The 26234-nt window shown below is 42.1% G+C and overlaps 1 protein-coding gene across 43 annotated transcripts in view; it reads left to right on the top strand.

Moving 5' to 3' along the window:
- The window catches only part of GPHN (gephyrin), a 593334-nt gene that overhangs the window by 480436 nt on the left and 86664 nt on the right, over positions 1–26234 (top strand). For 22 of the 43 annotated variants that reach the window (XM_077257187.1, XM_077257046.1, XM_077257033.1 and 19 more), the window contains 2 exons: positions 933–1004; positions 17061–17102. The exons of 6 other annotated variants lie outside the window; for them this stretch is intronic. In XM_077257187.1, the coding sequence (XP_077113302.1) occupies positions 933–1004; positions 17061–17102 (114 nt within the window). The remainder of the gene's footprint in view (positions 1–932; positions 1005–17060; positions 17103–26234) is intronic. 15 more of the 43 variants (XM_077257080.1, XM_077257088.1, XM_077257134.1 and 12 more) reach the window with 1 other exon arrangement.

Consider the following 26234-nt stretch of genomic DNA (forward strand, 5'->3'; position numbering starts at 1 on the left):
GTCTAAGGCTATGTTCACACTTTGCGGTTTTTGCTGCGGATCCGCAGCGGATTTGCAGCTGCGGATCCGCAGCCGTTTTCCATGCAGGGTACAGTACAATGTTACCCTATGGAAAACAAAAACCGCTGTGCCCACTTTGCGTTTTTCCGCTTCAAAATCAGCGCGGATTTTCTGCGGAAAAAAAGAAGTAGCATGTCAATTCTTTCTGCGGATTCCGCAGCGGTTTTCCACCTGCACCAATAGGAAAGTGCAGTTGGAAACCCGCAGTGGAATCCGCAGTAGAAACCGCACAAAAAACCGCAGTTAAAACCAGCCCGGTTTTGCACTGCGGTTTTTCCAAATCCGCAGCTGAAAAATCCGCAGCAAAAAAAGGATAGTGTGAACAAGCCCTAACTGTTTAAATTGGAAAACTGCTGCATTTTTTTAAAACTTCAGCATGTCACTTTTCAGTGTTTTTGCAGCTTTTTTTCACCCATAGAAAGCAATGCGTAAGTGCAAAAATGCAGCAAAAAGCAGGTACCAGATTTTGCTGCGTTTTTGGCGCAGAAGCCTAAGTTGTATCATGATTTCTTGGGGGGCACTAAACTTTATCAGCATGCACAAGAGACAATAAAAACGCAGCAAAACCTCCCTGTTCTAACCAGCTTCTTTACTGCCAAGAAAGCAGATTTTGCCTGCAGAAGAACAAAACGCAACGTGTAAACATAGCCTTAAAAGTACCAATTTCTTTTGATACCAACCATACATTTTATCATAAGTGCCACAGTGCTTGCTACATGTTTTGGGTTTGTTTTTTTTTACATTCAAAAGCGATATCATTGCTTGCTGAATGGTAGCAGTGTATGTCATAAGCTGAATCCAAAGTTTTTATTCATTCTTTTTTTTAAGAAACAGGATGCTTTTTCAATTGATTTTCTGATGTCCACATATAGCTTCATCGAAAACTGGAGAATCTCAGAGATCACCTGCAAGGCAATGACAAAGGATACTCTCTCCGAGTAAATGTACGATTTAACTCGGCAAATTATATTTATTCCTATTTTTTTTTCTTCATTTTGTTGTTTGTTTTTCTTGCACCTGTATTTTTCTTTCATGATAGCTGATAACACCAACAGTTTATTCACCACCCTCGTCAAGCATTTCCCGTTCCTCCATTTAATTTGTTCATGTGTATATTTTAATTATGCAGGGGTTTCATTTAAGTACGCAGAGACCGTATATTGAAAAATAAGGACTTAAAGAAATATTTTGGATATTCAGTCATCTTTTTTTGCCTGGAGATGTGCTGTTGAGTGTGCTGCGTTGTATGATTGTCTTTCAGTTCTAAAATACACCATAAGTGTGAAATTCCCCTGAGTCCCAGGACAACATGGAGCTGTTAATGACGATATAGGGGCGTGCAATCGATAAACTATTTGACAGCCACTGTAGCTGCCATTGCACCCACACTCTGGCCATGTACTAGGCGCGTCAAACATTACTTGTGACCTTACTGATAGCAATATAGCACAATATACCCCACAATCTCTGGTAAGCAGTCCTCCACTCTAGAGTAGCCAACATGAGTTTTGGGGTAAAAAGTTAAGGCCCCTGTACACATTAGACTAACATTGGAAGATATTGATGGGTTGGGTCAACAGTCAGTATATCGACAGAGGGAGCACTCCTCTGTGGGAGTCTGGTGAGATAGCTGCCAGAAAAACAATCGTCCAAATCATCATTCGATCAACAGCTAACTGAAGAACATGGGGAGCTTTAGGGTAAGTCCGCACCAACCCTGTACACATTAGACTAACATTGGAAGATATTGATGGGTTGGGTCAACAGTCAGTATATGGACAGAGCGAGCACTCCTATGTATGCAGGAGTCAGGCAAGATAGCTGCCGGACAATTGGCCAAACCATCATTCGATCAACAGCTAACTAAAGGACATGGGGAGCTTTAGGGCAGAGACAGACTTCCTATATTTGTCGTGCGAGAATAGAATTGCATCGCACTGCACGCACTGGCCTGCCACCTCTCCTGACCTGAGCAAGACAGTATGATGTATTTCTATGCAGCAGTCAAATTCAAGTCAGGAGAGCCGACAGCCAATACGAGGTTTACGATGCAATTCTCATGCGAGAAATACGGCAGTCTGTCTCTGCTTTTAGGGTAAGTCCGGACCAACCCTGTACACATTAGACTAACATCGGAAGATATCGATGGGTTGGGTCCACAGTCAGTATATCGGCAGAGCGAGCACTCCTATGTATGGAGGAGTCAGTCAAGATAACTGCTGGACAAACAATCGGCCAAACCATCATTCAATCAACAGCTAACTAAAGGACATGGGGAACTTTAGGGTATGTCCGTACCAACCTTAGACTAACTTCAGCAGATATTGATGGGTTGGGTCAACAGTCAGTATATTGGCAGAGCGAGCACTCCTATGTATGCAGGAGTCAGGCAATATAGCTGCCGGAAAAACGAACGGCCAAACCATCATTCGATGAACAGCTAACTAAAGGACATGGGGAGCTTCACAATAGAATTCATGCCTGTTGCATTGACAAGGGTTGACATCAGCTGTAGATTTGAATTTCTGCAACAAATGCTAATATAGGCACCTAAGATTTGGAAAACCTATCCAATTGCCTGCTACTGCAGTCCGCTATGATTTTTGTCTGCGCCTATCCGCATGTAGAATTTGCAGTTCAGGAGGTGTGCAAATGTCTTGCCATCTGGTATTCTTGGTGTGGCATCTGATTTGTCAAGGCAGGCGCAACGTCATGCCTTGGAAAATTAAAAGCCACACCGAGAGGTAAGAGATTTGCTGGCCTCCCATCTAGCCATAAGTTAACACTGACCTGGTCACTGGAGCGGTGTCCCACTCATCGATCTTCTCATCTCTAATTCTTATCCTTGGAACCCCCATCGGGCTTGACCACATTGACATCATGTCTATTGAGATAGATATGAGTGTCTGCTAAAATTAATGAACCCATTCATCATTTGCTGTTTATTTCTTTTCGAGTCACTTTTTGCTTCTTTTGTTTCCTCTTTGTTTATCTCGTTGATGTGTTTTACACCAAATTTTTCCAAATGGTGCACGTGGATCATGGATTTTTTATTTTTTTTTACAAAATCAAAAATGTTCTTTGTCTTTCACCTTTGTCTGTAACTTTTTAGCATCAAGTTCTGCTAAGTTGCAAAGTTTTTATTAAAAAAATTTCAGGCATACAAGAAGTCACTCCAGTGGATAAGGAGAATGGAGGACATTTGAGCAAAAATGTTCCAATTTTTTTTTTCCAAGTTTCCATTGATAAGCTGAAAACATCTAACGACCCCAAAACCCTGCCCACAATCAATGGCAAACCTCAAAAACTAAAAAAAAAAAATAACCACACATATAAAATAGACTTTAAAAAGGGGTGTCACATTGATGTTTGATAACTTTAAATCAATAGGCATTAAAAAAAAGTTTTCTTAAAGTTTAGGAGAAAACTACAATTTTTAGCTTAAGGCCAATCATAGAGAGGTCCACTAATTTAAATGAGGCAGTTTTAGAGATCCCCATCTGTCATCAAGCAGCTTCACTTTGACATACAACAAATGCAACTACTGGTGACTAACCTTAAACCGGCGTACACTCTAAATAGTTGGTGGCCAAGCGATGCTTTGTCCGATCATTTGGTCGACAGCTATCTTTGCCGATTTTTCCATACAAAGGAGAGCTGGTTTGGTCGAGCACTTATGTACTCTCTTTGAGAAAGCTGCTCACTGACACATCGGCCGGTGGGTTATCTTGAGAAGAAAATTGGGATCATCAGTCCAAAATCTGAAATGCGCTATCAACATCTCTCCTGATTATCAGTTGGCTGGCACCCCCATACATGTCTGACCATTGGCCAAACCCATCGATAGTGGCAGGTTCAGCCAACATTTGCCTAATGCATATAGGAACCTTTATTGGGTCAGGTATAGACAGTGTTATCACTTATAGAAAAAGGCGTTGATAACTGAGGGGATGGAGGCATCAAAACACTGATGAGGAGTTGTGAGACACATGGCAGACCGTTGTTGGCTGTGGCCCCCACACACAGCCTAATATCGTCCTCACCTGCTGAAGAAATTGACATGTTTTGCCAACAATTTTGTTAGTGGGCACCTGATTGTCTGAGATCTTGATCAGGCATGTCCAATTTTGTACTGCCGATAGCTTTATTCGCCCAGAGATAAGCCGCCGACAGAGATGTCTATTCTAGAGAACACGGGAGAGTTCGGCCGAACGAGGGCTTCTGTTAGTGGCTGAGATGGCTGTCAACTGAACAATCGGCCAACAACCATTTAATGTGTCAGGGGCCCCTAAAGCCAGTTGTTCTAAAGTGACCCTAAAAGCAATTTGCGTACAACAGGCCAAGAAAATAAAGTAGACTTGATAAAGACATATCAGGTTCAGAACTATGTGATAATTATTTAAATTAGAAAAAATTGCAGACCATCATATAAAAGGAAAAAATGAAGGAAAGTTATCCAGCGATGAAAAATGATCCCAAAGGAGAGATAAAAGCAACTTTTTATTTAGCCCATTTAAAATTGAGAGCAACCAGTATAGGTAACCAGTATAGGTAACTTATCGCTGAAACGCATAGGTTTTCCATATGTGCATCATCTGTACAGTTACCTATACTGGTTGTTTTTGTCCCTCCTTTGGGATAATTTTTTCATCGCTGGAGAACTTTCCTTCATTTTTTCTTCATCGACTGAGTCTGAGACTGGGACTGCTCTGCATGGATGATATTCATGAACAAGGTGCAAGGCATTTCAGTGAGCTGACTTTCCTTATTTCCCTTTTCCGTTTTTTTTATGTGTATCATATAAAAGGCTCCACGAGTAGTAATAATTCCCTCCCAAATGCACAGTTGTTAAATTGTCTTCCCCAGTCTGTTTTGTCATATTTGATAGTTTCTGGTACAAGTCACATAGTGTTGTCGCCTGGTTGTCATTTTGAAATTTTTAGTCTAGTGCATTTGGATGGAAGCATAAATTATGTACAAGTTTTCATGTATTTATATTCGGACAATAAAATTAGTTACTAATGATGAAGCCAATACTTCACAGTCATGGCTGAAAGTGATGGCACCCTTGAAATTACTCCAGAAAATTAGGTATTTCTCACAGAAAATTATTGCAATTGTAAATGTTTTCTTATACGCCTGTTTATTTCCTTTGTGTGTATTGGAACAGTACAAAAAAACAGAATAAAAGGCAAATTGGAAATAATTTCACACAAAACCCTTTGGAATAAATAACTGCAATCAATCACTTCCTATAACCAATAACACAATAACAAGCTTCTTACACCTTTTAACTGGTATTTTTAGCACACTTCCTTTGCAAACTGCTCCAGGTCTCTCATATGCACCTTTTTCCCACAGAAATTCTATGATCTCTCTACAGGTGTTCAATGAGATTTAGATCCAGACTCATTGTTGCCCACTTCAAAACTCTCCAGTGCTTTGTTTCCATCCATTTCTGTTTGGGGTCATGGCTCTGATGGAAGACCCATGACCTAGGACGCAAACCCAGCTTTCTGACACTAGGCACTAAATTGCGACCCAAATTCCTTTGGTAATCTTCAGATTTCATGATGCCTTGCACACAGTCAAGGCACCCAGTGCTGGATTCAGCAAAACAACCCCAAAACATCTATAAATCTCCATCACATTTGACTGTAGGTACTGTGTTCTTTTCTTTGGAGGCTTTATTCCATTTTCAGTAAACAGAAGAATGATATGCTTTACCAAAAAGCTCTCTCTTTGTCTCATCTTTTCACAAGATGCTTTCCCAGAAGGATTTTGGCTAATCCATGTACATTTTGGCAAACTGCCGTCTAGCTTTTTATGTCTGTTTCAGCAGTGGGGTCCTCCAGGGTCTCATGCTATAACGTTTCATTTAATTCAAATGTCGATGGATAGTTCTTGCTGACAGTGATGCACCCCAAACCTGCAGGACGGGTTTAATTTCTTTGGAACTTGATTAGAGCTGCTTATCCACCATCTGGACTATCCTGCATTGCAGCCTGTCATCAATTTTTCTCTGCCGTCTAGGGAGATTAGCTACAGTATCATGGGTTGTAAACTTCTTGATTATGTTGCACACTGCAGACAAAGAAACATCAAGGTCTCTGGAGATGGACTTATCGAACCTTGAGATTGTTGATATTTTTCAACAATTTTGGTTTTCAAGTCCTCAGACAGTTCTCTTTTGCCCTCCACAGAATGCAAAAATTTAGTCAATTTCTCCCCTATTTATCTCGCTTCAGGTGTGATTTTCATATTGCCAACACCTGTTACTTGCCACAGGTGAGTTTGTATGAGCATCACATGCTTGAAACAAAGTTATTTGCCCACAATTTTGGAAAGGTGACAACAGTTTTGTCCTGCCCATTTTGGGGGCTTTGTGTGATGATATGTCCAATTTGCCCTTTTTTCTCTTTTTTATTTTGTTATTCCAATACACACAAATTAAATAAACATGTGTCACAAAATGTGTAATTGCAATAATTTTCTTGGAGAAATACTTAATTTTCTAGAACAATTTCATGGGTGCCAACACTTTCAGCCATGACTGTATTTTGGGATAACATTTATAATTTCAGGCTTGTTCAACTTCTTTTAAGCAGGCAAACAGTTTGCTCGTAAGAGGGCCAATTGGTAATCTACAAGGTCGATTGGCTCTTGTGTACTTTTATACCAATGAACTATTGGGAGTTTTTTCGCATTAATGATCCATGGCGTGGTCATTCATTTTCACCCATTTGTATTCCTTGAAGAGGTATTTCCATTGAGTTAGTGATGTCAAATTCCCAAGATAAGCCATCATTTAATGATCACTGGGTACGACTTCGTGGTCCTCCACTGTTTCAGCAAGACATCTCAATCACCATTTTTCTTTGCTTAGCGAACACCCTTATGCAGAGTAAGGCCATTGTTCCCCCCATCTCTGTCATTAGTAAAGGGGGTCCCAGATGTCATACCTCTTAGCGATCATTGAGAAATGTACTATCCTAGCCATATGCCATCACATATCAAAGGGAACCTGTCACCCCCAAAATCGAAGGTGAGCTAAGCCCACCAGCATCAGGGGCTTATCTACAACATTCTGTAATGCTGTAGATAATCCCCCGATGTATCCTGAAAGATGAGAAAAAGAGGTTAGATTATACTCACCCAGGGGCGGGCGGTCCCGGTACGATGGGCGTCGCGGTCCGGTCCGGGGCCTCCCATCTTCTTACGATGACATCCTCTTCTTGTCTTCACGCTGCGGCTCCGGCGCAGGCGCACTTTATCAGCCCTGTTGAGGGCAGAGCAAAGTACTGCAGTGCGCAGGGAAAGGTCAGAGAGGCCCAGCGCCTGCTCACTGCAGTACTTTGCTCTGCCCTCAACAGGGCTGATAAAGTGCGCCTGCGCCGGAGCCACAGCGTGAAGACAAGAAGAACAAACCACATTATGTAATTTTAATGAAATGAATGTTAAGGAAAAAAAGTAACTATGTCTATAGTACAAGTCTACTATGGAGATAATTTACTATTAGTATTTTATGGCAATGAATGATCTAAACTTTCTCCTTGTAGGAGCTCATTTTACTGACGTGTACTTGAATTTATGGTTGCACATCAGTGATAGCTTCTTTTTTTTTTTCCCACTGATCTAAAATTTCATCTCAAACGTACTCATTTTTTTACCTTCTTAGAAATACTTGAAAATGGGTATAGTTCTATAAAACCATTAATATTTCTTATTTTTATGTTTTTATATTGTTTCACTTAGGTATGTGTGCGGTTTGTTATATTACATGTAGTCTCTAGAATGTGCCATCATTGGGAGTCTGACCTCTGGGTCCCCCAGCAACCCTAAGGCTGTGTGCACACAATGTGGATTTAGTGCGCATCCGCAGCGTTTTTTCTGCGCAGAAATGCTGCTGATCCGCAAAGTGATTTACAGTAGAATGTAAATCAATAGGGAAAAAAAAAAAATGCTGTTCTAATGGTGTGGAAAATTCCGCATGAGAATCGCTGCGGAACAAAAGAAGTAGCATGTCACTTCTTTTGTGCATATCTGCAGCGTTTCTGCACCCTAATTTGAACGTCCGGATATCATGGTCCAATTATGGATGTCCATCCACAGCCTTGCCAAGAGCCTCCTGACCCAAACTCTACAGCCTCATAATCATATGTGGCTCTGACCGAACCATCTCAACATAGCTCGATATGTGACGTTTATCCTGGTAAGACTGGCTGCAGCCATCAGTAGAGGGTGCTATAAACCTGACTGCATTCTCGACCCATGACATATATTATTGTCTTATGTTAGGTGCCGGTGTGTAGAGCGGATGCTGGAACTGATCGAATTCCAGCTCCGATTGCTACTATTTAACCATATAGATGTCGCGGTCAATCATTGACAGAATCATTTATTTACAGTGTAACCATTTAATTATTTCATAGATCAATAGTACACATGAAAATAAACAGCTGTATAATATATCTTATCTGATAAATCTGCTTCTTTCTCTGCCGGAATTGATCAGTCATTATCAAAATTCTCAATTCTAAGGTGAAATCTGTATTCAGTGAAGGTTTTCACATTACTGAGAGAGGAGATGGCAGTTACTACAGATTCTATGTAGATGAGAGGAGGCAGGAGCTAGAGTCCAAGCTAAAGGCTGAGCTAGTGACAAAGCTAAAGGCTGAGCTAGAGACAAAGCTAGTGACAAAGCTAGAGGCCAAGCTACAGGCTGAGATAGCAGTCTAGCTAGTGAGAAAGCTAGAGGTCAAACTAGAGGCAGAGCTAGAAACAGAGCTAGAAGCTGAGCTAGAGACAACTCTAGAGGCCGAGCTAGAAGTCGAGGTAGTGACAGAGCTAGACACAGAGCAAGAGGCAGAGCTAGAGACAAAGCTAGAGGGCGAGTGTAACGGAACCCCCCAGCACCCATAATATGTTGTGCAGTTATATGTATGTATAATTGGTTCCATGAGAGATGCATGTCCCTAATGCATCAGACCACAGGCTGCTCCCCTGGGCAGAGGGGACAAGATATCCCCCTTCTGACCTCCCCAACCTTTGTAATTCCCACAGTAAATATCGGCAGGCTCCGGCCACCTGCGGCTATTGTAATGTATGTCTGGCCTGCCGCTTTTCACTAACTGTGTGATATATTCTGTGTCCTGTGAGTAAAGTGTTGTCAAACTGGAAATACATGGAGAAGCAGTGATCTTTTATATGCGCCCATGTAACCAAGCAATTCCAGCCAGCGTCCTTCATTCAGACTCCAGCCAAAGCAGAGTGGACCTCCTGAAACGGGGGGGGGGGGGGAATTAAAGAGGTACTCCAGCACGGTAGACCCCGTTACAGCGAGCTAGAGACAGACCTAGAAACAAAGCTAGAGGCAGAGTTAGTGGCTGAGCAAGATGCAAAGCTAGAGGCTGATCAAAAGGCAAAGCTAGAGGCCGAGCTAGAGACAAAGCTAGAGGCTGAGCTAGAGGCTCAGCTAAAAGCTGACCTAGAGACAGGTCTAGAGATCAAGCTAGAGGCCACGGTAGAGACAGAGCTAGAAGCCGATCTAAATACAGCCCTACAAGTTGAGATAGAGGCCGAGCTAAATACAGTGCTGCAGGTTGAGCTAGAGGCCGTGCTAGAGACAGAACTAGAGGCTGAGCTAGAGACAGCTACAGGTTGAGATAGTGACCGAGCTAGAAACAAAGCTAGAGGCCAAGCTAGAGACAGAGCTCGAGCTACAGGCCGAGATAGAAGTCAAGCTAGTGACAGAGTTAGAGACCGAGCTACAGGTTGAGCTAGAGAATGAGCTGGAGGTTGATCTAGAAGTGAAGCTAGAGATCGAGCTAGAGGCCAAGCTGCAGGCCAAGTTAGAGGCAGAGCTAGAGACAGAGCTACAGGTTGAACTAAAGGCCGATCTAGAGACAGAACTAGAGGCCGAGCTAGAAAATGAGCTAGAGGCCAAACTAGAGACAGAGCTACAGGTTGAGCTAGAGGCCGAATTAGAGACAAAGTTAAAGGCCGAGCTAAAGACAGAGCTATTGACACAGCTAGAGGCCAAGCTACAGGCCTAGTTAGAGACAAAGCTAAAGGCTGAGCTAGATACAGAGCTAGCGACACAGCTAGAGGCCGAGCTACAGGCCAAGTTAGAGACAGTAGAGACAGAGCCAGAGGTCGAGTTGGAGACAGAGCTAAAGACAAAGCCGGAGGTCGAGGAAAACTTGGATACAGAGCTAGAGGCCAAGGTAGAGACTGAGCTTGAGGCCGACCTAGGGTCAAAGCTGGAGGCTGAGCTAAAGACAGAGCTAGTGACAAAGCTAGAGGCTGAGTTGAAGATAAAGCTAGAAACAAAGATAAAGACAGAGCTAGAATCAGAGCTAGAGACAGAACTACAGGTTGAGCTAGAGGCCGAGCTAGAGACTGTGCTACAGGTTGAGGTAGAGAATGAGCTAGCGGCTGAGCTGAAGGCCGAGTTAGAGACAAAGCTAGAGGCCGAGCTAGAGACAAAGCTAGAGGCCGAGCTAGAGACAGAGCTAAAGGTTGAGCTGGAGGCTGATCTAGAGACAGAACTAGAGGCTGAGCTAGAGGCCAAGCTAGAGACAGAGCTAGAAGCAAAGCTAGAGACAGAGCTAGAAGCAAAGCTAGAGACAGAGCTACAGACAAAGACAGAGGTCAAAATAAAGACAGAGCTAGAGACCAAGCTAGAGACAGAGCTGCAGGTTTAGCAAGAGACAGATCTACAGGTTGAGCTAGAGGCCGAGTTAGAGACAAAGCTAAAGGCTGAGCTAGAGACAGCTAGTAACACAGGTAGAGGCCGAGCTACAGGCTGAGCTAGAGACAGGGCTAGTGACACAGCTAGAGGCCGAGCTACAGGCTAAGTTAGAGACAGAGCCAGAGGTCGAGCTAGAGACAGAGGTCGAGGAAAAGCTGGAGACAGAGCTAAAGTCCAAGTAGAGACCGAGCTTGAGGTCAAGCTAGATGCCGAGCTAAACGCTGAGCTAGAGAGAGAGGTAGTGACAAAGCTAGAGGCTGAGCTACAGGCCGGGTTAAGGACAAAGCTAGAGACAGGGCTACAGGTTGAGCTAGAGGCCGAGTTAGAGACAGAGCTACAGGTTGAGCTAGTGGCCAAGCTAGAGACAAAGCTAGGGGCAGAACGGGATATAGAGCTACAGGTTGAGCTAGAGACCAAGCTATAGACAGCTACAGGCTGAGCTGCAGACAGAGCTAGAGGGCCGAGCTACATGCCGAGCTCCTCATATCTACATAGAATCTCATCAGCACCACCTGCCATCTCCTCTCAGTAATGGGAAAGTCTTCACTGAATACAGATTTCACCTCAGAATTGAGACTTTTGATAATGACTGAAAAATGCTAGCAGAGAAAGAAGCCGATTTCTCTGATAAGATATACTATACAGTTGCTTATGTTCGTGTGAACTATTGATTTATGAAAAAAATATTATAACCACTGGATAGTCTTTAAAATGCTTATCCATTCCTTCCTCACTACCAGCGACACATTTTTACCATGGCATAGGTCTGGCCCCTTCCCCACCATCATGGTACAAGCCTAGGCTTCATAGGAGAGAGCTATTTTTTTTTATCACTGTATATGGTGCAAATGATCAAACATTTAAGTACCCAACTAAAAATAATTCAAATGAAATTAAAAGAATGTTTTTGAAGGGAATCTGTAAGCAGGTTCTTGCTATGTAATCTGAGGGCAGCATGAGACCCTTATTCCAGCGATGTGTCACTTACAGGGCTGCTTTGTGCAAGTTTTATAAAATCCCGTTTTTGTCTGCTGCAGATTTAGCAGTGGTCAGAATGCCGAGCTGTGTATAACCCCGCCCACTCCGCTGATTGGCAGATTCCTGTGCACATTGTCAGCAAGCTGCCAATCAGTGGTGGGGTTACAGAGATTAGCTGGACTACCTGGCACATGACACCTAGTCCCGCAGTGAAGATCACCTGCTGATAAAACACTGATTTTGAAACAACAGGACACAGCGGTGGCGTATCCAGGGGGGGGCAGCCGGGGCATGTGTCCCGGGCGCAGCCGACAGGGGGGCGCCAGCGGGCCGCCTGATGTGGCGTTCCAAGGCGGAGGCTTCCCATCGGTGGAATTCTGCCACCCCCACACTGAGATTCTTCCGTTCTCTGAGCCGGCTGTCAAATTGACAGCCGGCTCAGAGAAAGTGCTGCGCGTCGGTTCCCAAGGATATGTACTAGCGTCTTCAGATGCTAGTACCCTTGATCTATGCCCTGACCGCCCCCCAGCACTTCCGCATCAGTGAAGCGCCAGCAGCGTGATCAGGTCACATGATCACGCTGCTGACGTCACTCGCCGGCTCTTCACAGGCAGCCTTGCGGTTTGTGGTAAGTGCTCCAGCTCCAGATGGCTGGGTAATGGAGGCTGGAGCTGAAGACACCGAAGGCTTAATGTTGGAAGTTTAAGGGGGCTACTAAGTACCCGGCTAAGAAGGGATAGTTGTGGTCGGCAGGGACGCTATTTGGCAGCAGATGTCAGACAAGGTCGCAAGGATAGGGAGGGAGCAGGGTAGGGGGAGAAAATTGACTGTGTGAGGACTGAAGCAAGGCCAGGGGGCTGGATGGGTGCAATGTCCTGATTTCTGCCCCCATAATGTGCTCAGATTTCTTCTGCCCCTCTAATGTCCTGATTTCTGCCCCATCTCCCCCCCCCCCCCCCCATATGTTCCTCAGATTTCTCCACCACATGCAACTGCACCCAGAAAGGGAGAAAGGGGGGATCTCGGGGCAGAAATCATGACATTTTGGGGGCAGAAGAAATCTGAGTACATTATGGAGGCAGAAATCAGGACATTATGGGGCCGAAATCTGAGGACATTATAGGGGGCAGAAACCTGAGGTCGTTATGGGGGGGAGAAATCTGAGGACAGTATGGGGGGAGAATTTTAATTTTTACATTGTGAACTAGGGAAAGTATGGATGGGGGGGGGGGGTGGCACCAAACTGATCCTTTGCCCCGGGTGCAGGAAAAGCTAGATGCACCTCTGGGACACAGTCTAATAAGTGACACATCCCTGGAATCAGGGTGTCAACCCCTACATCATGCTGCTCTCATATTACATAGCAAAAAACTGCTGTAGATTCCCTTTGCAAATATATAAAAAATTACAAGACATTAAAAGTTCAAATCATTTCACTTTTCACCATCCAGAAATAAAAACAAAACAGATTTGGTATTGTTGGGCACATGAAAGGCTGATCTATGAAAATATAAAATGTACGATAATTAATCCATACAGTAAATGACATGAAGAAAATAAAAAAGCACAATGCAGTAAAAAGGTCCAAAGCAACACCAACGGTAATGACAGCTCACAACACAAAATCACAGGTTCACAGACGGAAATATAAAAAAGTGACCCAAACTAAGCTAAACTAAAAGGAAACAAAGAAAACAGTGGTGAAATTGCTATTTTTTTTTCTCCACATGGAAAATTTTCAGGGTTTTTTTCAGTACGTAATAGGGTAAATACTTAGGAACAATAAGGTCCCATATGTCTGCATTGATGCAAAAGTCTTAACAGTGTTAATTCAGCCTTTTACTGTGTAATCGCTTTTTAGAATAGAAATGTTCTCCATGCACTGAATTCTGTTACGCATGGGTGGGGCTTCTTTTTCTGGCCAATCAGAGGATATCTAGCTAAAGGAGGAGAAGAGATTAAACCAATGATAAGACAGAGGGTGGGTCTCAGACTTTAGGCACCCTACCTGAACTCTAGTCACAGATAACAGCTGTGCACTAATGGAGATGAGCTAAGAAAGTAGCCAGAGAGTGAACAGAGAGTAATCCCTGAGAACAAGAAGAAGCAGGTAGCACAGTGGGCTCGGGCAAGCCAGAATTACATCATATAACCCAATTTTCATGTAGGGAATTTGGAGCTCGCTCTCACTGATCATGAAGATGTGACCAATTGCTAATAGTCATATCAGTTTTTTTACGTATTTATTTTTGTATTTTTTTTTTACATGGATTGTACTCCTTTGTCTTATTACCCTGTGTCTGTGAGAGGACACTCTTGAAGGATGTGTACATCGAGTTTTATTGAGGCCTTAAGAAACCTCATCAGGACTTTATGGTGGAGCCTTTCTTGAAGTGTTTCCTGCCCAGTTTGGAAAGGTTTCCTTCAGGTTCCACGTCAAATAAGTGACGTGTGCTTGATTTTTTTTTACCAGTTTTTCAAAATCTGTTCAGTGGATAAAAAAGCTGAAAAACACTTCTTCTTAATAGAAAAGTAGATTTCCCATTGAATTGGCAAATTTTACAAGAGTTTTTGACGCATGTACACATGATGGTTTTTTGCTGAGCTTTTGGGGCGGAAACTGAGAAGAGGCGATTTACAGTGGGTACGGAAAGTATTCAGACCCCTTTAAAAGTTCATTTTTTCTCATTAATGTACACTCTGCACCCCATCTTGACTAAAAAAAAACAAAAATGTAGACATTTTTGCAAATTTAATAAAAAAGAAAAACTGGAATATCACGTGGTCATAAGTATTCAGACCCTTTGCTCAGTATTGAGTAGAAGCACCTTTTAGAGCTAGTACAGCCATGAGTCTTCTTGGGAATGAGGCAACAAGTTTTTCACACCTGTATTTGGGGATCCTCTGCCATTCTTCCTTGCAGATCCTCTCCAGTTCCATCAGGTTGGATGGTGAACATTGGTGGACAGCCATTTTCAGGACTCTTCAGAGATGTTCAATTGGGTTTAGGTCAGGGCTCTGGCTGGGCCAGTCAAGAATGGTCACAGAGTCCTTCAACCAAGTCTGAGGTCCAGAGCACTCTGGGAGAGGTTTTCATCCAGAATATCTCTGTACTTGGCCACATTCATGTTTCAATGACAACTAGTCGTCCTGTCCCTGCAGCTGAAAAACACCCCCATATCATGATGCTGCCACCACCATGTTTCACTGTTGGGATTGTATTGGGCAGGTGATGAGCAGTGCCTGGTTTTCTCCACACATACCGCTTAGAATTATCACCAAAAAGGTCTATCTTTGTCCCATCAGACCAGAGAATCTTATTTCTCATAGTCTGGGAGTCCTTAGTGTGTTTTTTAGCAAACTCTATGCGGGCTTTCATATGTCTTACACTGAGGAGAGGCTTCTGTCTGGCTACTATGGCATAAAGGCCCGAATGGTGGAGGGCTGCAGTGATAGTTGACTTTGTGGAACTTTCTCCTATCTCCCTATTGCACCTCTGGAGCTCAGCCACAGTGATCTTGGGGTTCTTCTTTACCTCTCTCACCAAGGCCACGATTGCTCAGTTTGGCTGGACGGCCAGGTCTAGGAAGACTTCTGGTGGTCCCAAACTTCTTCCATTTAAGGATTATGGAGGCCACTGTGCTCTTAGGAACCTTGAGCACTGCAGAAATTCTTTTGTTACTTTGGCCAGATCTGTGCCTTGCCACAATTCTGTCTCTGCTCCTTGGCCAGTCCCTTTGACCTCATGATTCTCATTTGGTCTGACATGCACTGTGAGCTGTGAGGTCTTATATAGACAGGTGTGTGCCTTTCCAAATCAAGTCCTATCAGTTTAATTAAACATAGCTGGACTCCAGTGAAGGAGTAGAACCATCTCAAGGAGGATCACAAGGAAATGGACAGCATGTGACTTAAATTTGAGTGTCTGAATACCTATGACCATGTGATATTTCAGTTTTTCTTTTTTAATAGATTTGCAAAAATTTCTACATTTGTTTTTTTTTTTCAGTCAAAATGTGGGTGCAGAGTGTACATTAATCAGAAAAAAAAACCTTTTTTGAATTTACCAAATGGCTGCAATGAAACAAAGAGTGAAAAATTTAAAGGGGTCTAAAGACTTTCCGTACCCACTGTAAGTTTTTCAGGAGGAGTTGGAAGATTTCTTCTCAGATTTTACTTTGAAAAGTCAGCAAAAGCACTCAGTATGCTCATGTCCTAAGGGGAATGTGTACACAGTATTTCAAGGAAGTTTTGGTGCAGAAACTGAGCGGAATCTTTCCAAATCATCCTCACAAAGTTTCTCAGCTTCCACTGAAAAAAAAAAAAAAAAAAAAAACGAAACTCAACAGAGACTGTGTGCATGTAGCGACTGAACGAAAACTCCAGGTTTCTTTGAAGATTTGAAGAGGATATGTAGAGTTTCTACTCTGAAAACTCACGAAAAAGCCCTTCAGCTTGTGATGTCTTCTTCAGGCTGATTACACTCCAGAGGCTGCCTCAAGAAAACATCAGACAATCTCAGAGGAATGATTACATGCATCTCTAGGTAGAAACAACTTGCTAAGCACATGTTCAGACTTTTGAACTTTATTTCACCACTTGATGTTTCTATAAATGCCAAGTGGTTAATAGAAGTAACCGGTCCATTCTTTTGGTGTTTTCTTCTTGGGAGATGCTCTGTACTTTATAGTACAAGTCCATGGAAGATTCAAAAGACACTCAGACATCTTTTGAAGCCTTGTGCCATCATTTTGCTTAAGAAACCTCTAAAAATTAAGAATTGTACCTTCTTTTCTATCATTGTATAGTTTGTACGTTACTATATGTTTATAATCCTGTTTATTGTTCCTGATATGTACCTTGTATGTAAATTGTCATTTTATAATTGTTTTCCAAAGCTGTAACCAAAGTGAAAATCAGTATTTAATGTGTAAGCTTGGTCCATGTTGCGCATGCATATATTTAAAAAAAAATATATATATATATACTGTATACATTATCCTTCCTTTTTTGTTTTAAAGAAGTTTCCTATGGCAAAAAAGAGCCTTCGGCAATCGTTGGCTCCCATGGGATTTTTTCTGTTCATCAATAACGAGAAACAATTTGTGTTAGTTGAAGATCTAAAGTCCTTTTGTCTGTGATTCTAAATGAACCCCCTGCTATTGTTTTTTTGTGCTGGATCCACATTTACAGAATGACTTCTGAAAATTTTCTGTTTGACGCCATTCCTTATTTAACCGTGTTTTCTTTTCCCTCACTGCACAACCAGGCTCGGCTTCCTTCCTGCTCATCCACCTATAGTGTTTCGGAGGTATACTTGCACGTATTTTTTCTTTTTCTTTCCACATAGTTCACACGCTCACCCTCACCTCCACCGTGTGTTTTCTTTTTTTTTTCTTTTTGCCTTGAAACTGTGCACAAGTTGGGGAAAAAAAACTTGATTGTATCGAGAAAAAAAAATCCTGATATTTGCATGCTCACCTCGCTCTTCTGTTTGACATTGTTTGATTTTCACTGTGGCTGTTTGTAAGAATCACAATGTAGATCATATTTGAAATTCAAATTTCGATTCTACCGAAAATTTGCAAAAATTCCCAAAATTAGCTTGTGTCCTCTCTTAGATCCATTAATTGGCTGTTTAAACTGGTATGTTTTTACAAATGTTATGATTTCTAATGTTTAAAAGGAACGTGTCCTCAGAAAATAATCTTATTTTGTGTTTTTTTTTTATTTTCACAGTTTGTATTTTTAGCTTATCTCAATTTTTATCAAAATTTGTAAAAAATAGAAATGTTCAGATCTCACATTGGCCATTGGGGCTTTTTAAGACTAAGTTCATGTTGTTTCAGGAAATGCACATGTACATTCGCAGCAATGAGCAGACTAACTCTATCTGTTTCATTGAAGCACCTAATCAGCGTGTGCAAAGGTCATTGTAAAAGAAGCTGGCGAAAAGTTGCAAAATTTAGTAACTTTGTGTAGCGTCAAAACATAACGACTTTTCAAAGATTTTTAAAACAGAATTATTGACTAAAAAAAGTTTTGAGTTGACTGCAGTGAGTAAAAGAAAAAAATCCCAGTGACCAGTGTGAAAATTGCAAGATTACTTTTTTTTACTAATGATATGGAATTAAAAAAATTGCAAACATTAAAAAAAACAAAAAAAACAATTATAATACCAAAATCTGATTTAAACAATAGGTCATTTTCTAACAACACATTCCCTTGGGGGTCCAACTTCTGGGGTGGTGGACATGCTTGACCATCTTTCTATTTACTTTATTTGGACTGATGAAATGGATATTACCTTCGGTCCTTTAGAAGTAGCAACTTTGGAACAATTTTCTATGGATTGTTGGGGTCCTAACAGTTTGACCTGCTGGCTATAAAATAATTGTGTTTAGTGGAAAAATCCCTTCAAGTGGGTGTTCTAGTAATATTAATTAAAGGCTTATCATTTGATGTTCATTCTCTCCGGACATCCACTGCTTGGAAAAAATGAAGGGTCTCACTTGCCTGCTGGAGAGCTGCAACGCCCTCAAAATGTTTTCCGAAATCTAGGCAATCCATGGTGCTACTAGAAAACCTGCATAAGGGAAACTTATATAATTCATCACACCCCAACCATGGGCAGCAGAGACTGGATGCCTTACTGCCAACAAAACCCATGTGGCATTTTAGAGAAAACCATAGTTGAAAAGCGGAATCATGATTGAAAAGTACTGATATGTCCCCACCGACTTTTTCCCCATCCTTTCAATAGACCGATAGGTCTTTTCCTCTTGCTATGATACTTACAGTACTTTGTTGGTTTTGCACTGTTCTATTTCCACTAATCTTCTTTTTTCTGAACTGTTCCCAATGGCATGACATCTGCAGTCAGTCACAACCATAAGAAGTAGATGAAGCTTCACCTCCACAATACTAGTTTGGTGCCAATGGCATGGAGTGTCATGTCACCCGCAGTCACAAATCTGAGGAACTAAGATCAGTGGCGTAGGAACGATGTAAAATCATTGAAGTCATACATGAAAAATTTTAGACTTTAGAAGATTATTTCCCAGTTAAATCACTAAAATCCAACTGATCCCAATATAGTCAATAGGGACTGTTGGGTACCATTAGTGTCTGTTTTATGCCAAATTGCATCCCATTCATGAATTTTACATTTCTATCTCTTTACCGGAATTAAAAAAAATGAAATTCCTCATGAAGATGTGGACAAAGTTTGACCTGCAGATCAAATTGATACAACTGCTATTAGCCTTAATATACTACTTCCTCAATATCAAATTTAATTGGATCCGTGATACTGAGATATGAAGAGTAGAGATGGGCGAACGCAAACAGTAAAGTTCAGGGTCCATACCGAACACCTACTGTTCGGGTACAGACTTCACCAGGAAGTCCGTGTTACTGTTCAGGTTTGGCACCCGGCACACAGAATAGAGGTACAGAGAGTAACATCAAGTGCATGTATACTAATGCCAGAAGCCTCGCCAACAAAATGGTTGAATTAGAACTAATGTTGTTGGAGCATAATTATGACATGGTGGGGATATCTGAGACGTGGCTGGATGAGAGCCATGACTGGGCTGTTAACTTGCAGGGCTATAGCCTGTTCAATAATGACTGTACAGATAAGCGAGGGGGAGGGGTGTGTCTATATGTAAAATCTTCCTTAAAACCCATCCTGCGTGATAATATAGGTGAATTTAATGAAAATGTAGAGTCCCTGTGGGTGGAGATAAGGGGAGGGGGAAAAAATAATAAATTACTGATAGGGGTTTGTTATAAATCTCCAAAAATAATGGAAGCAACGGAGAATATCCTCGTAAAGCAAATAGATGAAGCTGCGACTCAAGGAGAAGTCATTATTATGGGGGACTTCAACTACCCTGAAATAGATTGGGGAACAGAAACCTGCAGTTCCAGCAAAGGTAATCGGTTTTTGACAACTATGAGAGACAATTACCTTTCACAACTGGTTCAGGACCCAACAAGAAGGGGGGCACTGCTAGACCTAATATTAACCAACAGGCCAGACCACATATCAAATATAAGGGTTGGGGGTCACTTGGGGAATAGTGATCATAAAATAATAAGTTTTCATGTAACCTTTAATAAGATGGGTAGTAGGGGGGTGACAAGGACACTAAACTTCAGGAGGGCAAATTTCCAACGGATGAGAGAGGATCTTGATGCAATTAACTGGGACGATATCCTGAGACACAAAAATACACAAAGAAAATGGGAGACGTTTATTAGCATCCTGGATAGGACCTGTGCACAGTATATACCGTATGGGAATAAACATACTAGAAATAGGAGGAAACCAATATGGCTAAATAGAGCTGTAAGGGGCGCAATAAGTGACAAAAAGAAAGCATTTAGAGAATTAAAGGAAGTAGGTAGTGAGGAAGCATTAAATAAATACAGAAAATTAAATAAATTCTGTAAAAAGCAAATCAAGGCAGCAAAGATTGAGACAGAGAGACTCATTGCCAGAGAGAGTAAAAATAATCCCAAAATATTCTTTAACTACATAAATAGTAAGAAACTAAAAAATGACAGTGTTGGCCCCCTTAAAAATAATCTGGGGGAAATGGTGGATGAGGATGAGGAAAAAGCCAATATGCTCAATGACTTTTTTTCATCAGTATTTACAAAAGAAAATCCCATGGCAGACAAAATGACTAGTGATAAAAATTCCCCATTAAATGTCACCTGCTTAACCCAGCAGGAAGTACAGCGGCGTCTAAAAATAACTAAAATTGACAAATCTCCGGGCCCGGATGGGATACACCCCCGAGTACTGCAGGAACTAAGTACAGTCATTGATAGACCATTATTTTTAATCTTTAAAGACTCCATAATAACAGGGTCTGTACCACAGGACTGGCGTATAGCAAATGTGGTGCCAATATTCAAAAAAGGGGCAAAAACTGAACTCGGTAATTATAGGCCAGTAAGCTTAACCTCTACTGTGGGTAAAATCCTGGAGGGCATTCTAAGGGATACTATACTGGAGTATCTGAAGAGGAATAACCTTATGACCCAGTATCAGCACGGGTTTACTAGGGACCGTTCATGTCAGACTAATTTGATCAGCTTCTATGAAGAGGTAAGTTCCAGACTGGACCAAGGGAACCCAGTAGATGTAGTGTATATGGACTTTTCCAAAGCTTTTGATACGGTGCCACACAAAAGGTTGTTACATAAAATGAGAGTAATGGGGATAGGGGAAAATATGTGTAAATGGGTTGAGAGCTGTCTCAGGGATAGGAAACAAAGGGTGGTTATTAATGGAGCACACTCGGACTGGGTTGCGGTTAGCAGTGGGGTACCACAGGGGTCAGTATTGGGCCCTCTTCTTTTTAACATATTTATTAATGACCTTGTAGGGGGCATTCAGAGTAGAATTTCAATATTTGCAGATGACACTAAACTCTGCAGGGTAATCAATACAGGGGAGGACAATTTTATATTACAGGATGATTTATGTAAACTAGAAGCTTGGGCTGATAAATGGCAAATGAGCTTTAATGGGGATAAATGTAAGGTCATGCACTTGGGTAGAAGTAATAAGATGTATAACTATGTGCTTAATTCTAAAACTCTGGGCAAAACCGTCAATGAAAAAGACCTGGGTATATGGGTGGATGACAAACTCATATTCAGTGGCCAGTGTCAGGCAGCTGCTACAAAGGCAAATAAAATAATGGGATGTATTAAAAGAGGCATAGATGCTCATGAGGAGAACATAATTTTACCTCTATACAAGTCACTAGTTCGACCACACTTAGAATACTGTGCACAGTTATGGTCTCTGGTGTATAAGAAAGACATAGCTGAACTAGAGCGGGTGCAGAGAAGAGCGACCAAGGTTATTAGAGTACTGGGGGATCTGCAATACCAAGATAGGTTATTACACTTGGGGCTATTTAGTTTGGAAAAACGAAGACTAAGGGGTGATCTTATTTTAATGTATAAATATATGAGGGGACAGTACAAAGACCTTTCTGATTATCTTTTTAATCATAGACCTGAGACAGGGACAAGGGGGCATCCTCTACGTCTGGAGGAAAAAAGGTTTAAGCATAATAACAGACGCGGATTCTTTACTGTAAGAGCAGTGAGACTATGGAACTCTCTGCCGTATGATGTTGTAATGAGTGATTCATTACTTAAATTTAAGAGGGAACTGGATACCTTTCTGGAAAAGTATAATGTTACAGGGTATATACACTAGATTCCTTGATAAGGCGTTGATCCAGGGAACTAGTCTGATTGCCGTATGTGGAGTCGGGAAGGAATTTTTTTCCCCATGGTGGAGTTACTCTTTGCCACATGGGTTTTTTTTTGCCTTCCTCTGGATCAACATGTTAGGGCATGTTAGGTTAGGCTATGGGTTGAACTAGATGGACTTACAGTCTTCCTTCAACCTTAATAACTATGTAACTATGTAACAGCAGGTCTTTCTCGCACTATCATGTGCATGGATGCAACTCTCAGCTGTCAGCTTCAGCAAGTCTGGTTATCAAGAATAGAGGGCTCCACGCTGTTTTTTAAATTATTTAAATAAATAATTTTTAAAAAATGGGTTCTCCCCCATTTTTGACAACCAACCTTGCTAAAGCTGACAGCTGGGGCTGGTAAGAGACCATGGATATTGCTCCCCCCCAGCCTAAAAATAGCAGCTTGCAGCTGCCCAGAGAAATCACATCTATTAGATGCGCCAATTCTGGTGCTTTGCCCAGCTCTTCCCACTTGTCCTGTGGCAGTGGCAAGAGGGGTATATATTTGTGGGGTTGATATCACCTTTGTCTTGTCCAGTGACATCAATTCCAAGGCTTAGTAATGGAGAGGCATCTATAAGACACCTATCATTAATAATTCTATAGTTACATGGTACATAAAGACACAACCAGAATAAAGTCCATTATTTGAAATAAAAATAAAATACACTTTTACTTTTTTAATTAAAAATAGCAAACAGTTATACTCTCCTAACGGCCAATTCCACTGAAGCCAACGTCTCCTGTAAAAAAATAAAAAACAACCATTTCCCTCACCTGTCCACCGTTCTGTCCCATGCTGTAAAATTTTATCAGTATCTCAACTTCCTGAATTCCATGAAGTATAGAAGCTGGAGAAGAGGTATGATCTAAAGTCATAGGTGCTTATAAAGTAGAATTTTATATGGTCTTAAACTCTTGAATAGAAAAGAGATATGAAGCTACAGTGACTCTTCTTGCTTCTATAAATATAGGTTTAAAGAAAGTCTCTCCTTTTTTACCATATGTTATATACACTGCTCAAAAAAATAAAGTGAACACTAACATCCCACATCCTGGATAACACTGAATGAAATATTCCAGTTGTAAATCTTTATTCATTACATAGTGGAATGTGTTGAGAACAATAAAACCTAAAAATTGTCAACGTAAATCACAACTAATATCCCACGTAGGTCTGAAGTTGGAATGATACTCAAAATCAAAGTGGAAAATGAAGTTACAGGCTGATCCAACTTCCGTGGAAATGCCTCAAGACAAAGAAATGATGCTCAGTAGTATGTGTGGCCTCCACGTGCCTGTATGACCTCCTTACAATGCCTCGGCATGATCCTGATAAGGCGGCGGATAGTCTCCTGAGGGATCTCCTCTCAGACCTGGACTAAAGCATCCACCAACTCCTGGACAGTCTGTGGTGCAACGTGACGTTGGTGGATTGTGCGAGACATGATTTCCCAGATGTGTTCAATCGGATTCAGTTCTAGGGAATGGGCGGGCCAGTCCATAGCTTCAATGCCTTCATCTTACAGGAACTGCTGACACACTCCAGCCACATGAGGTCTGGCATTGTCCTGCATTAGGAGGAACCCAGGGCCAACCGCACCAGCATATGGTCTCACAAGGGGTCTGAGGATCTCATCTCAGTACCTAATGGCAGTCAGGCTACTTCTGGCGAGCACATGGATGGCTGTGCGGCCCTCCAAAGAAATGCCAGACCACACCATTACTGACCCACTGCCAGTCATGCTGAAGGATGTTGCAGGCAGCAGATCGCTCTCCACGGCATTTCCAGAATCTGTCACGTCTGTCACATTTGCTCAGTGTGAACCTGCTTTCATCTGTGAAGAGCACAGGGCACCAGTGGCAAATTTGCCAGTCCTGGTGTTCTGTGGTAAATGCCAAGCATCCTGCACGGTGTTGGGCTGTGAGCATAACCCCCATATGTGGACGTCTGGCACTCAAGCAATCCTCATGGAGTGGGTTTCTAACCGTTTGTGCAGACACATGCACATTTGTGGCCTGCTGGAGGTCATTTTTCAGGGCTCTGGCAGTGCTTCTTCTGTTCCTCCTTGCACAAAGGCTAAGGTAGCGGTCCTGCTGCTGGGTTGTTGCCCTCCTATGGCCCCCTCCATGTCTCCTGGTGTACTGGCCTGTCTCCTGGTAGCGCTTCCAGCCTCTGGACACTACGCTAACAGACACAGCAAACCTTCTTGCTACAGCTCGCATTGATGTGCCATCCTGGATGAGCTGCACTACCTGAGCCACTTGTGTTGGTTGTAGAGTCCATATCATGCTACCACGAGTGTGAAAGCACAATCAACATTCAAAAGTAACCAAAACATCAGCCAGAAAGCATTGGTACTGAGATGTGGTCTGTGGTCTCCACCTGCAGAACCATTCCTTTATTGAGTGTGTCTTGATAATTGCCAATAATTTCCATCTGTTGTGCATTCCATTTGCACAACAGCATGTGAAATTGATTGTCAAACAGTGTTGCTTCCTAAGTGGACAGTTTGATTTCACAGATGTTTGATTTACTTGGAGTTATATTCTGTTGTTTGTGTTCCCTTTATTTTTTTGAGCAGTGTAGTACTCCATCCCTTAGAGCAGATCTCTAAACTTTGTCTACATGTACAATGTCCAATATATGTTTATTTGTGCATGGAATATCTTAACCAGGGAAAAACACTGGCAGAACACTGTCAAGTCGTTGTGAGAGCGGTTTTCAATCCATATAAATGCTGTTTTACAGCTTGACCTCACTAGAATTTAAGAAATATTTGTTGTTTTTAATATTCCGAGAATTCATACTCGAGAGAGGGGTCATTTTGCCCCAGAAACTGCACCATCACAGTGATTTATGGCATTTCGGCTCATCCCTGGTCGCTTGGGTAGAGCATTACTAAACAATGTACAGCATTGCTCCGTAGGCACTATTCACAGAATACAGGCACCATTGCTGTGTAAACACTGTCAGCAGAATACAGGCACCAATGCCCTATTAGCACTATCAGCACAATACAGTCACCATTGCTGTGTAAACACTGTCAGCAGAATACAGGCACCAATGCCCTATTAGCACTATCAGCACAATACAGTCACCATTGCTGTGTAAACACTGTCAGCAGAATACAGGCACCAATGCCCTATTAGCACTATCAGCACAATACAGTCACCATTGCTGTGTAAACACTGTCAGCAGAATACAGGCACCGCTCTGAAGGCACTATCAGCAGAATACACGAATCACTGTCAGTACACATTATCAGCAGAATACAGGTACTATTGCTGTGAAGGCACTATCAGCAAAATACAGGCACCAATGCCCTATTGGCACTATCAGCAGTATAGAAGCACCATTGCCCTCTACTCACTGTCTGAAGAATACTGGCACCATTTGCCTGTAGGTATTATCAGCAGAATACAAGGGCTATTGCCCTGTATACACTGTCAGTGCATACAGGGCAATGTTGCTAATATACTGCTGACAGTGTGTACGTGGCAATGGTACCTCCATTCTGCTGACTGGACAGTGACTACAGGGCAATGGTTCTTGTATTCTTCTGATAGTGAGTACAACGTAACAGTCGCTGTACTCTGCTGATAGTGCCTATAGGGCAATGGTGCTTGCATACTGCTATCAGCAGAGTACAAACACCATTACCCTGTATGCACTGTCTGCAAATTTTAGGCACCATTGCCCCGTACACACTGTCAGCAGTGTACAAGCACCATTACACTGTACGCACTGTCAGCAGTGTGCAAACATCATTGTCCTGTACACTCTGTCAGTAGTATTCAAGCACTATAGCTGTGTAACCACTGTCAGCAGAATATAGGCACCATTACCCTGTTCGCACTGTCAGCAGTGTACAAGCCCTTTGCCGTGTACACACAGTCATCAGTATGAAAGCACTATTGCCCTGTACGCATTATCAGCAACATACAAGCACCCTTACCCTGTATACACTGTCAGCAGAAGACAGGCACCATTGCGTTGTACACACTGTCAGCAGTATACAAGCATCATTGCCCTATACGCACTCTCAGCTTTATAAAAGCTCCATTGTCCTGCACACGCGGTCAGCAGTAATTAATCATCATATAGGCACCATTGCCCTGTTCATACTGTTAGAAGACAGGAG

This window comes from Ranitomeya variabilis, chromosome 1, assembly GCF_051348905.1.
Source record: "Ranitomeya variabilis isolate aRanVar5 chromosome 1, aRanVar5.hap1, whole genome shotgun sequence".
Lineage (NCBI taxonomy): Eukaryota > Metazoa > Chordata > Amphibia > Anura > Dendrobatidae > Ranitomeya > Ranitomeya variabilis.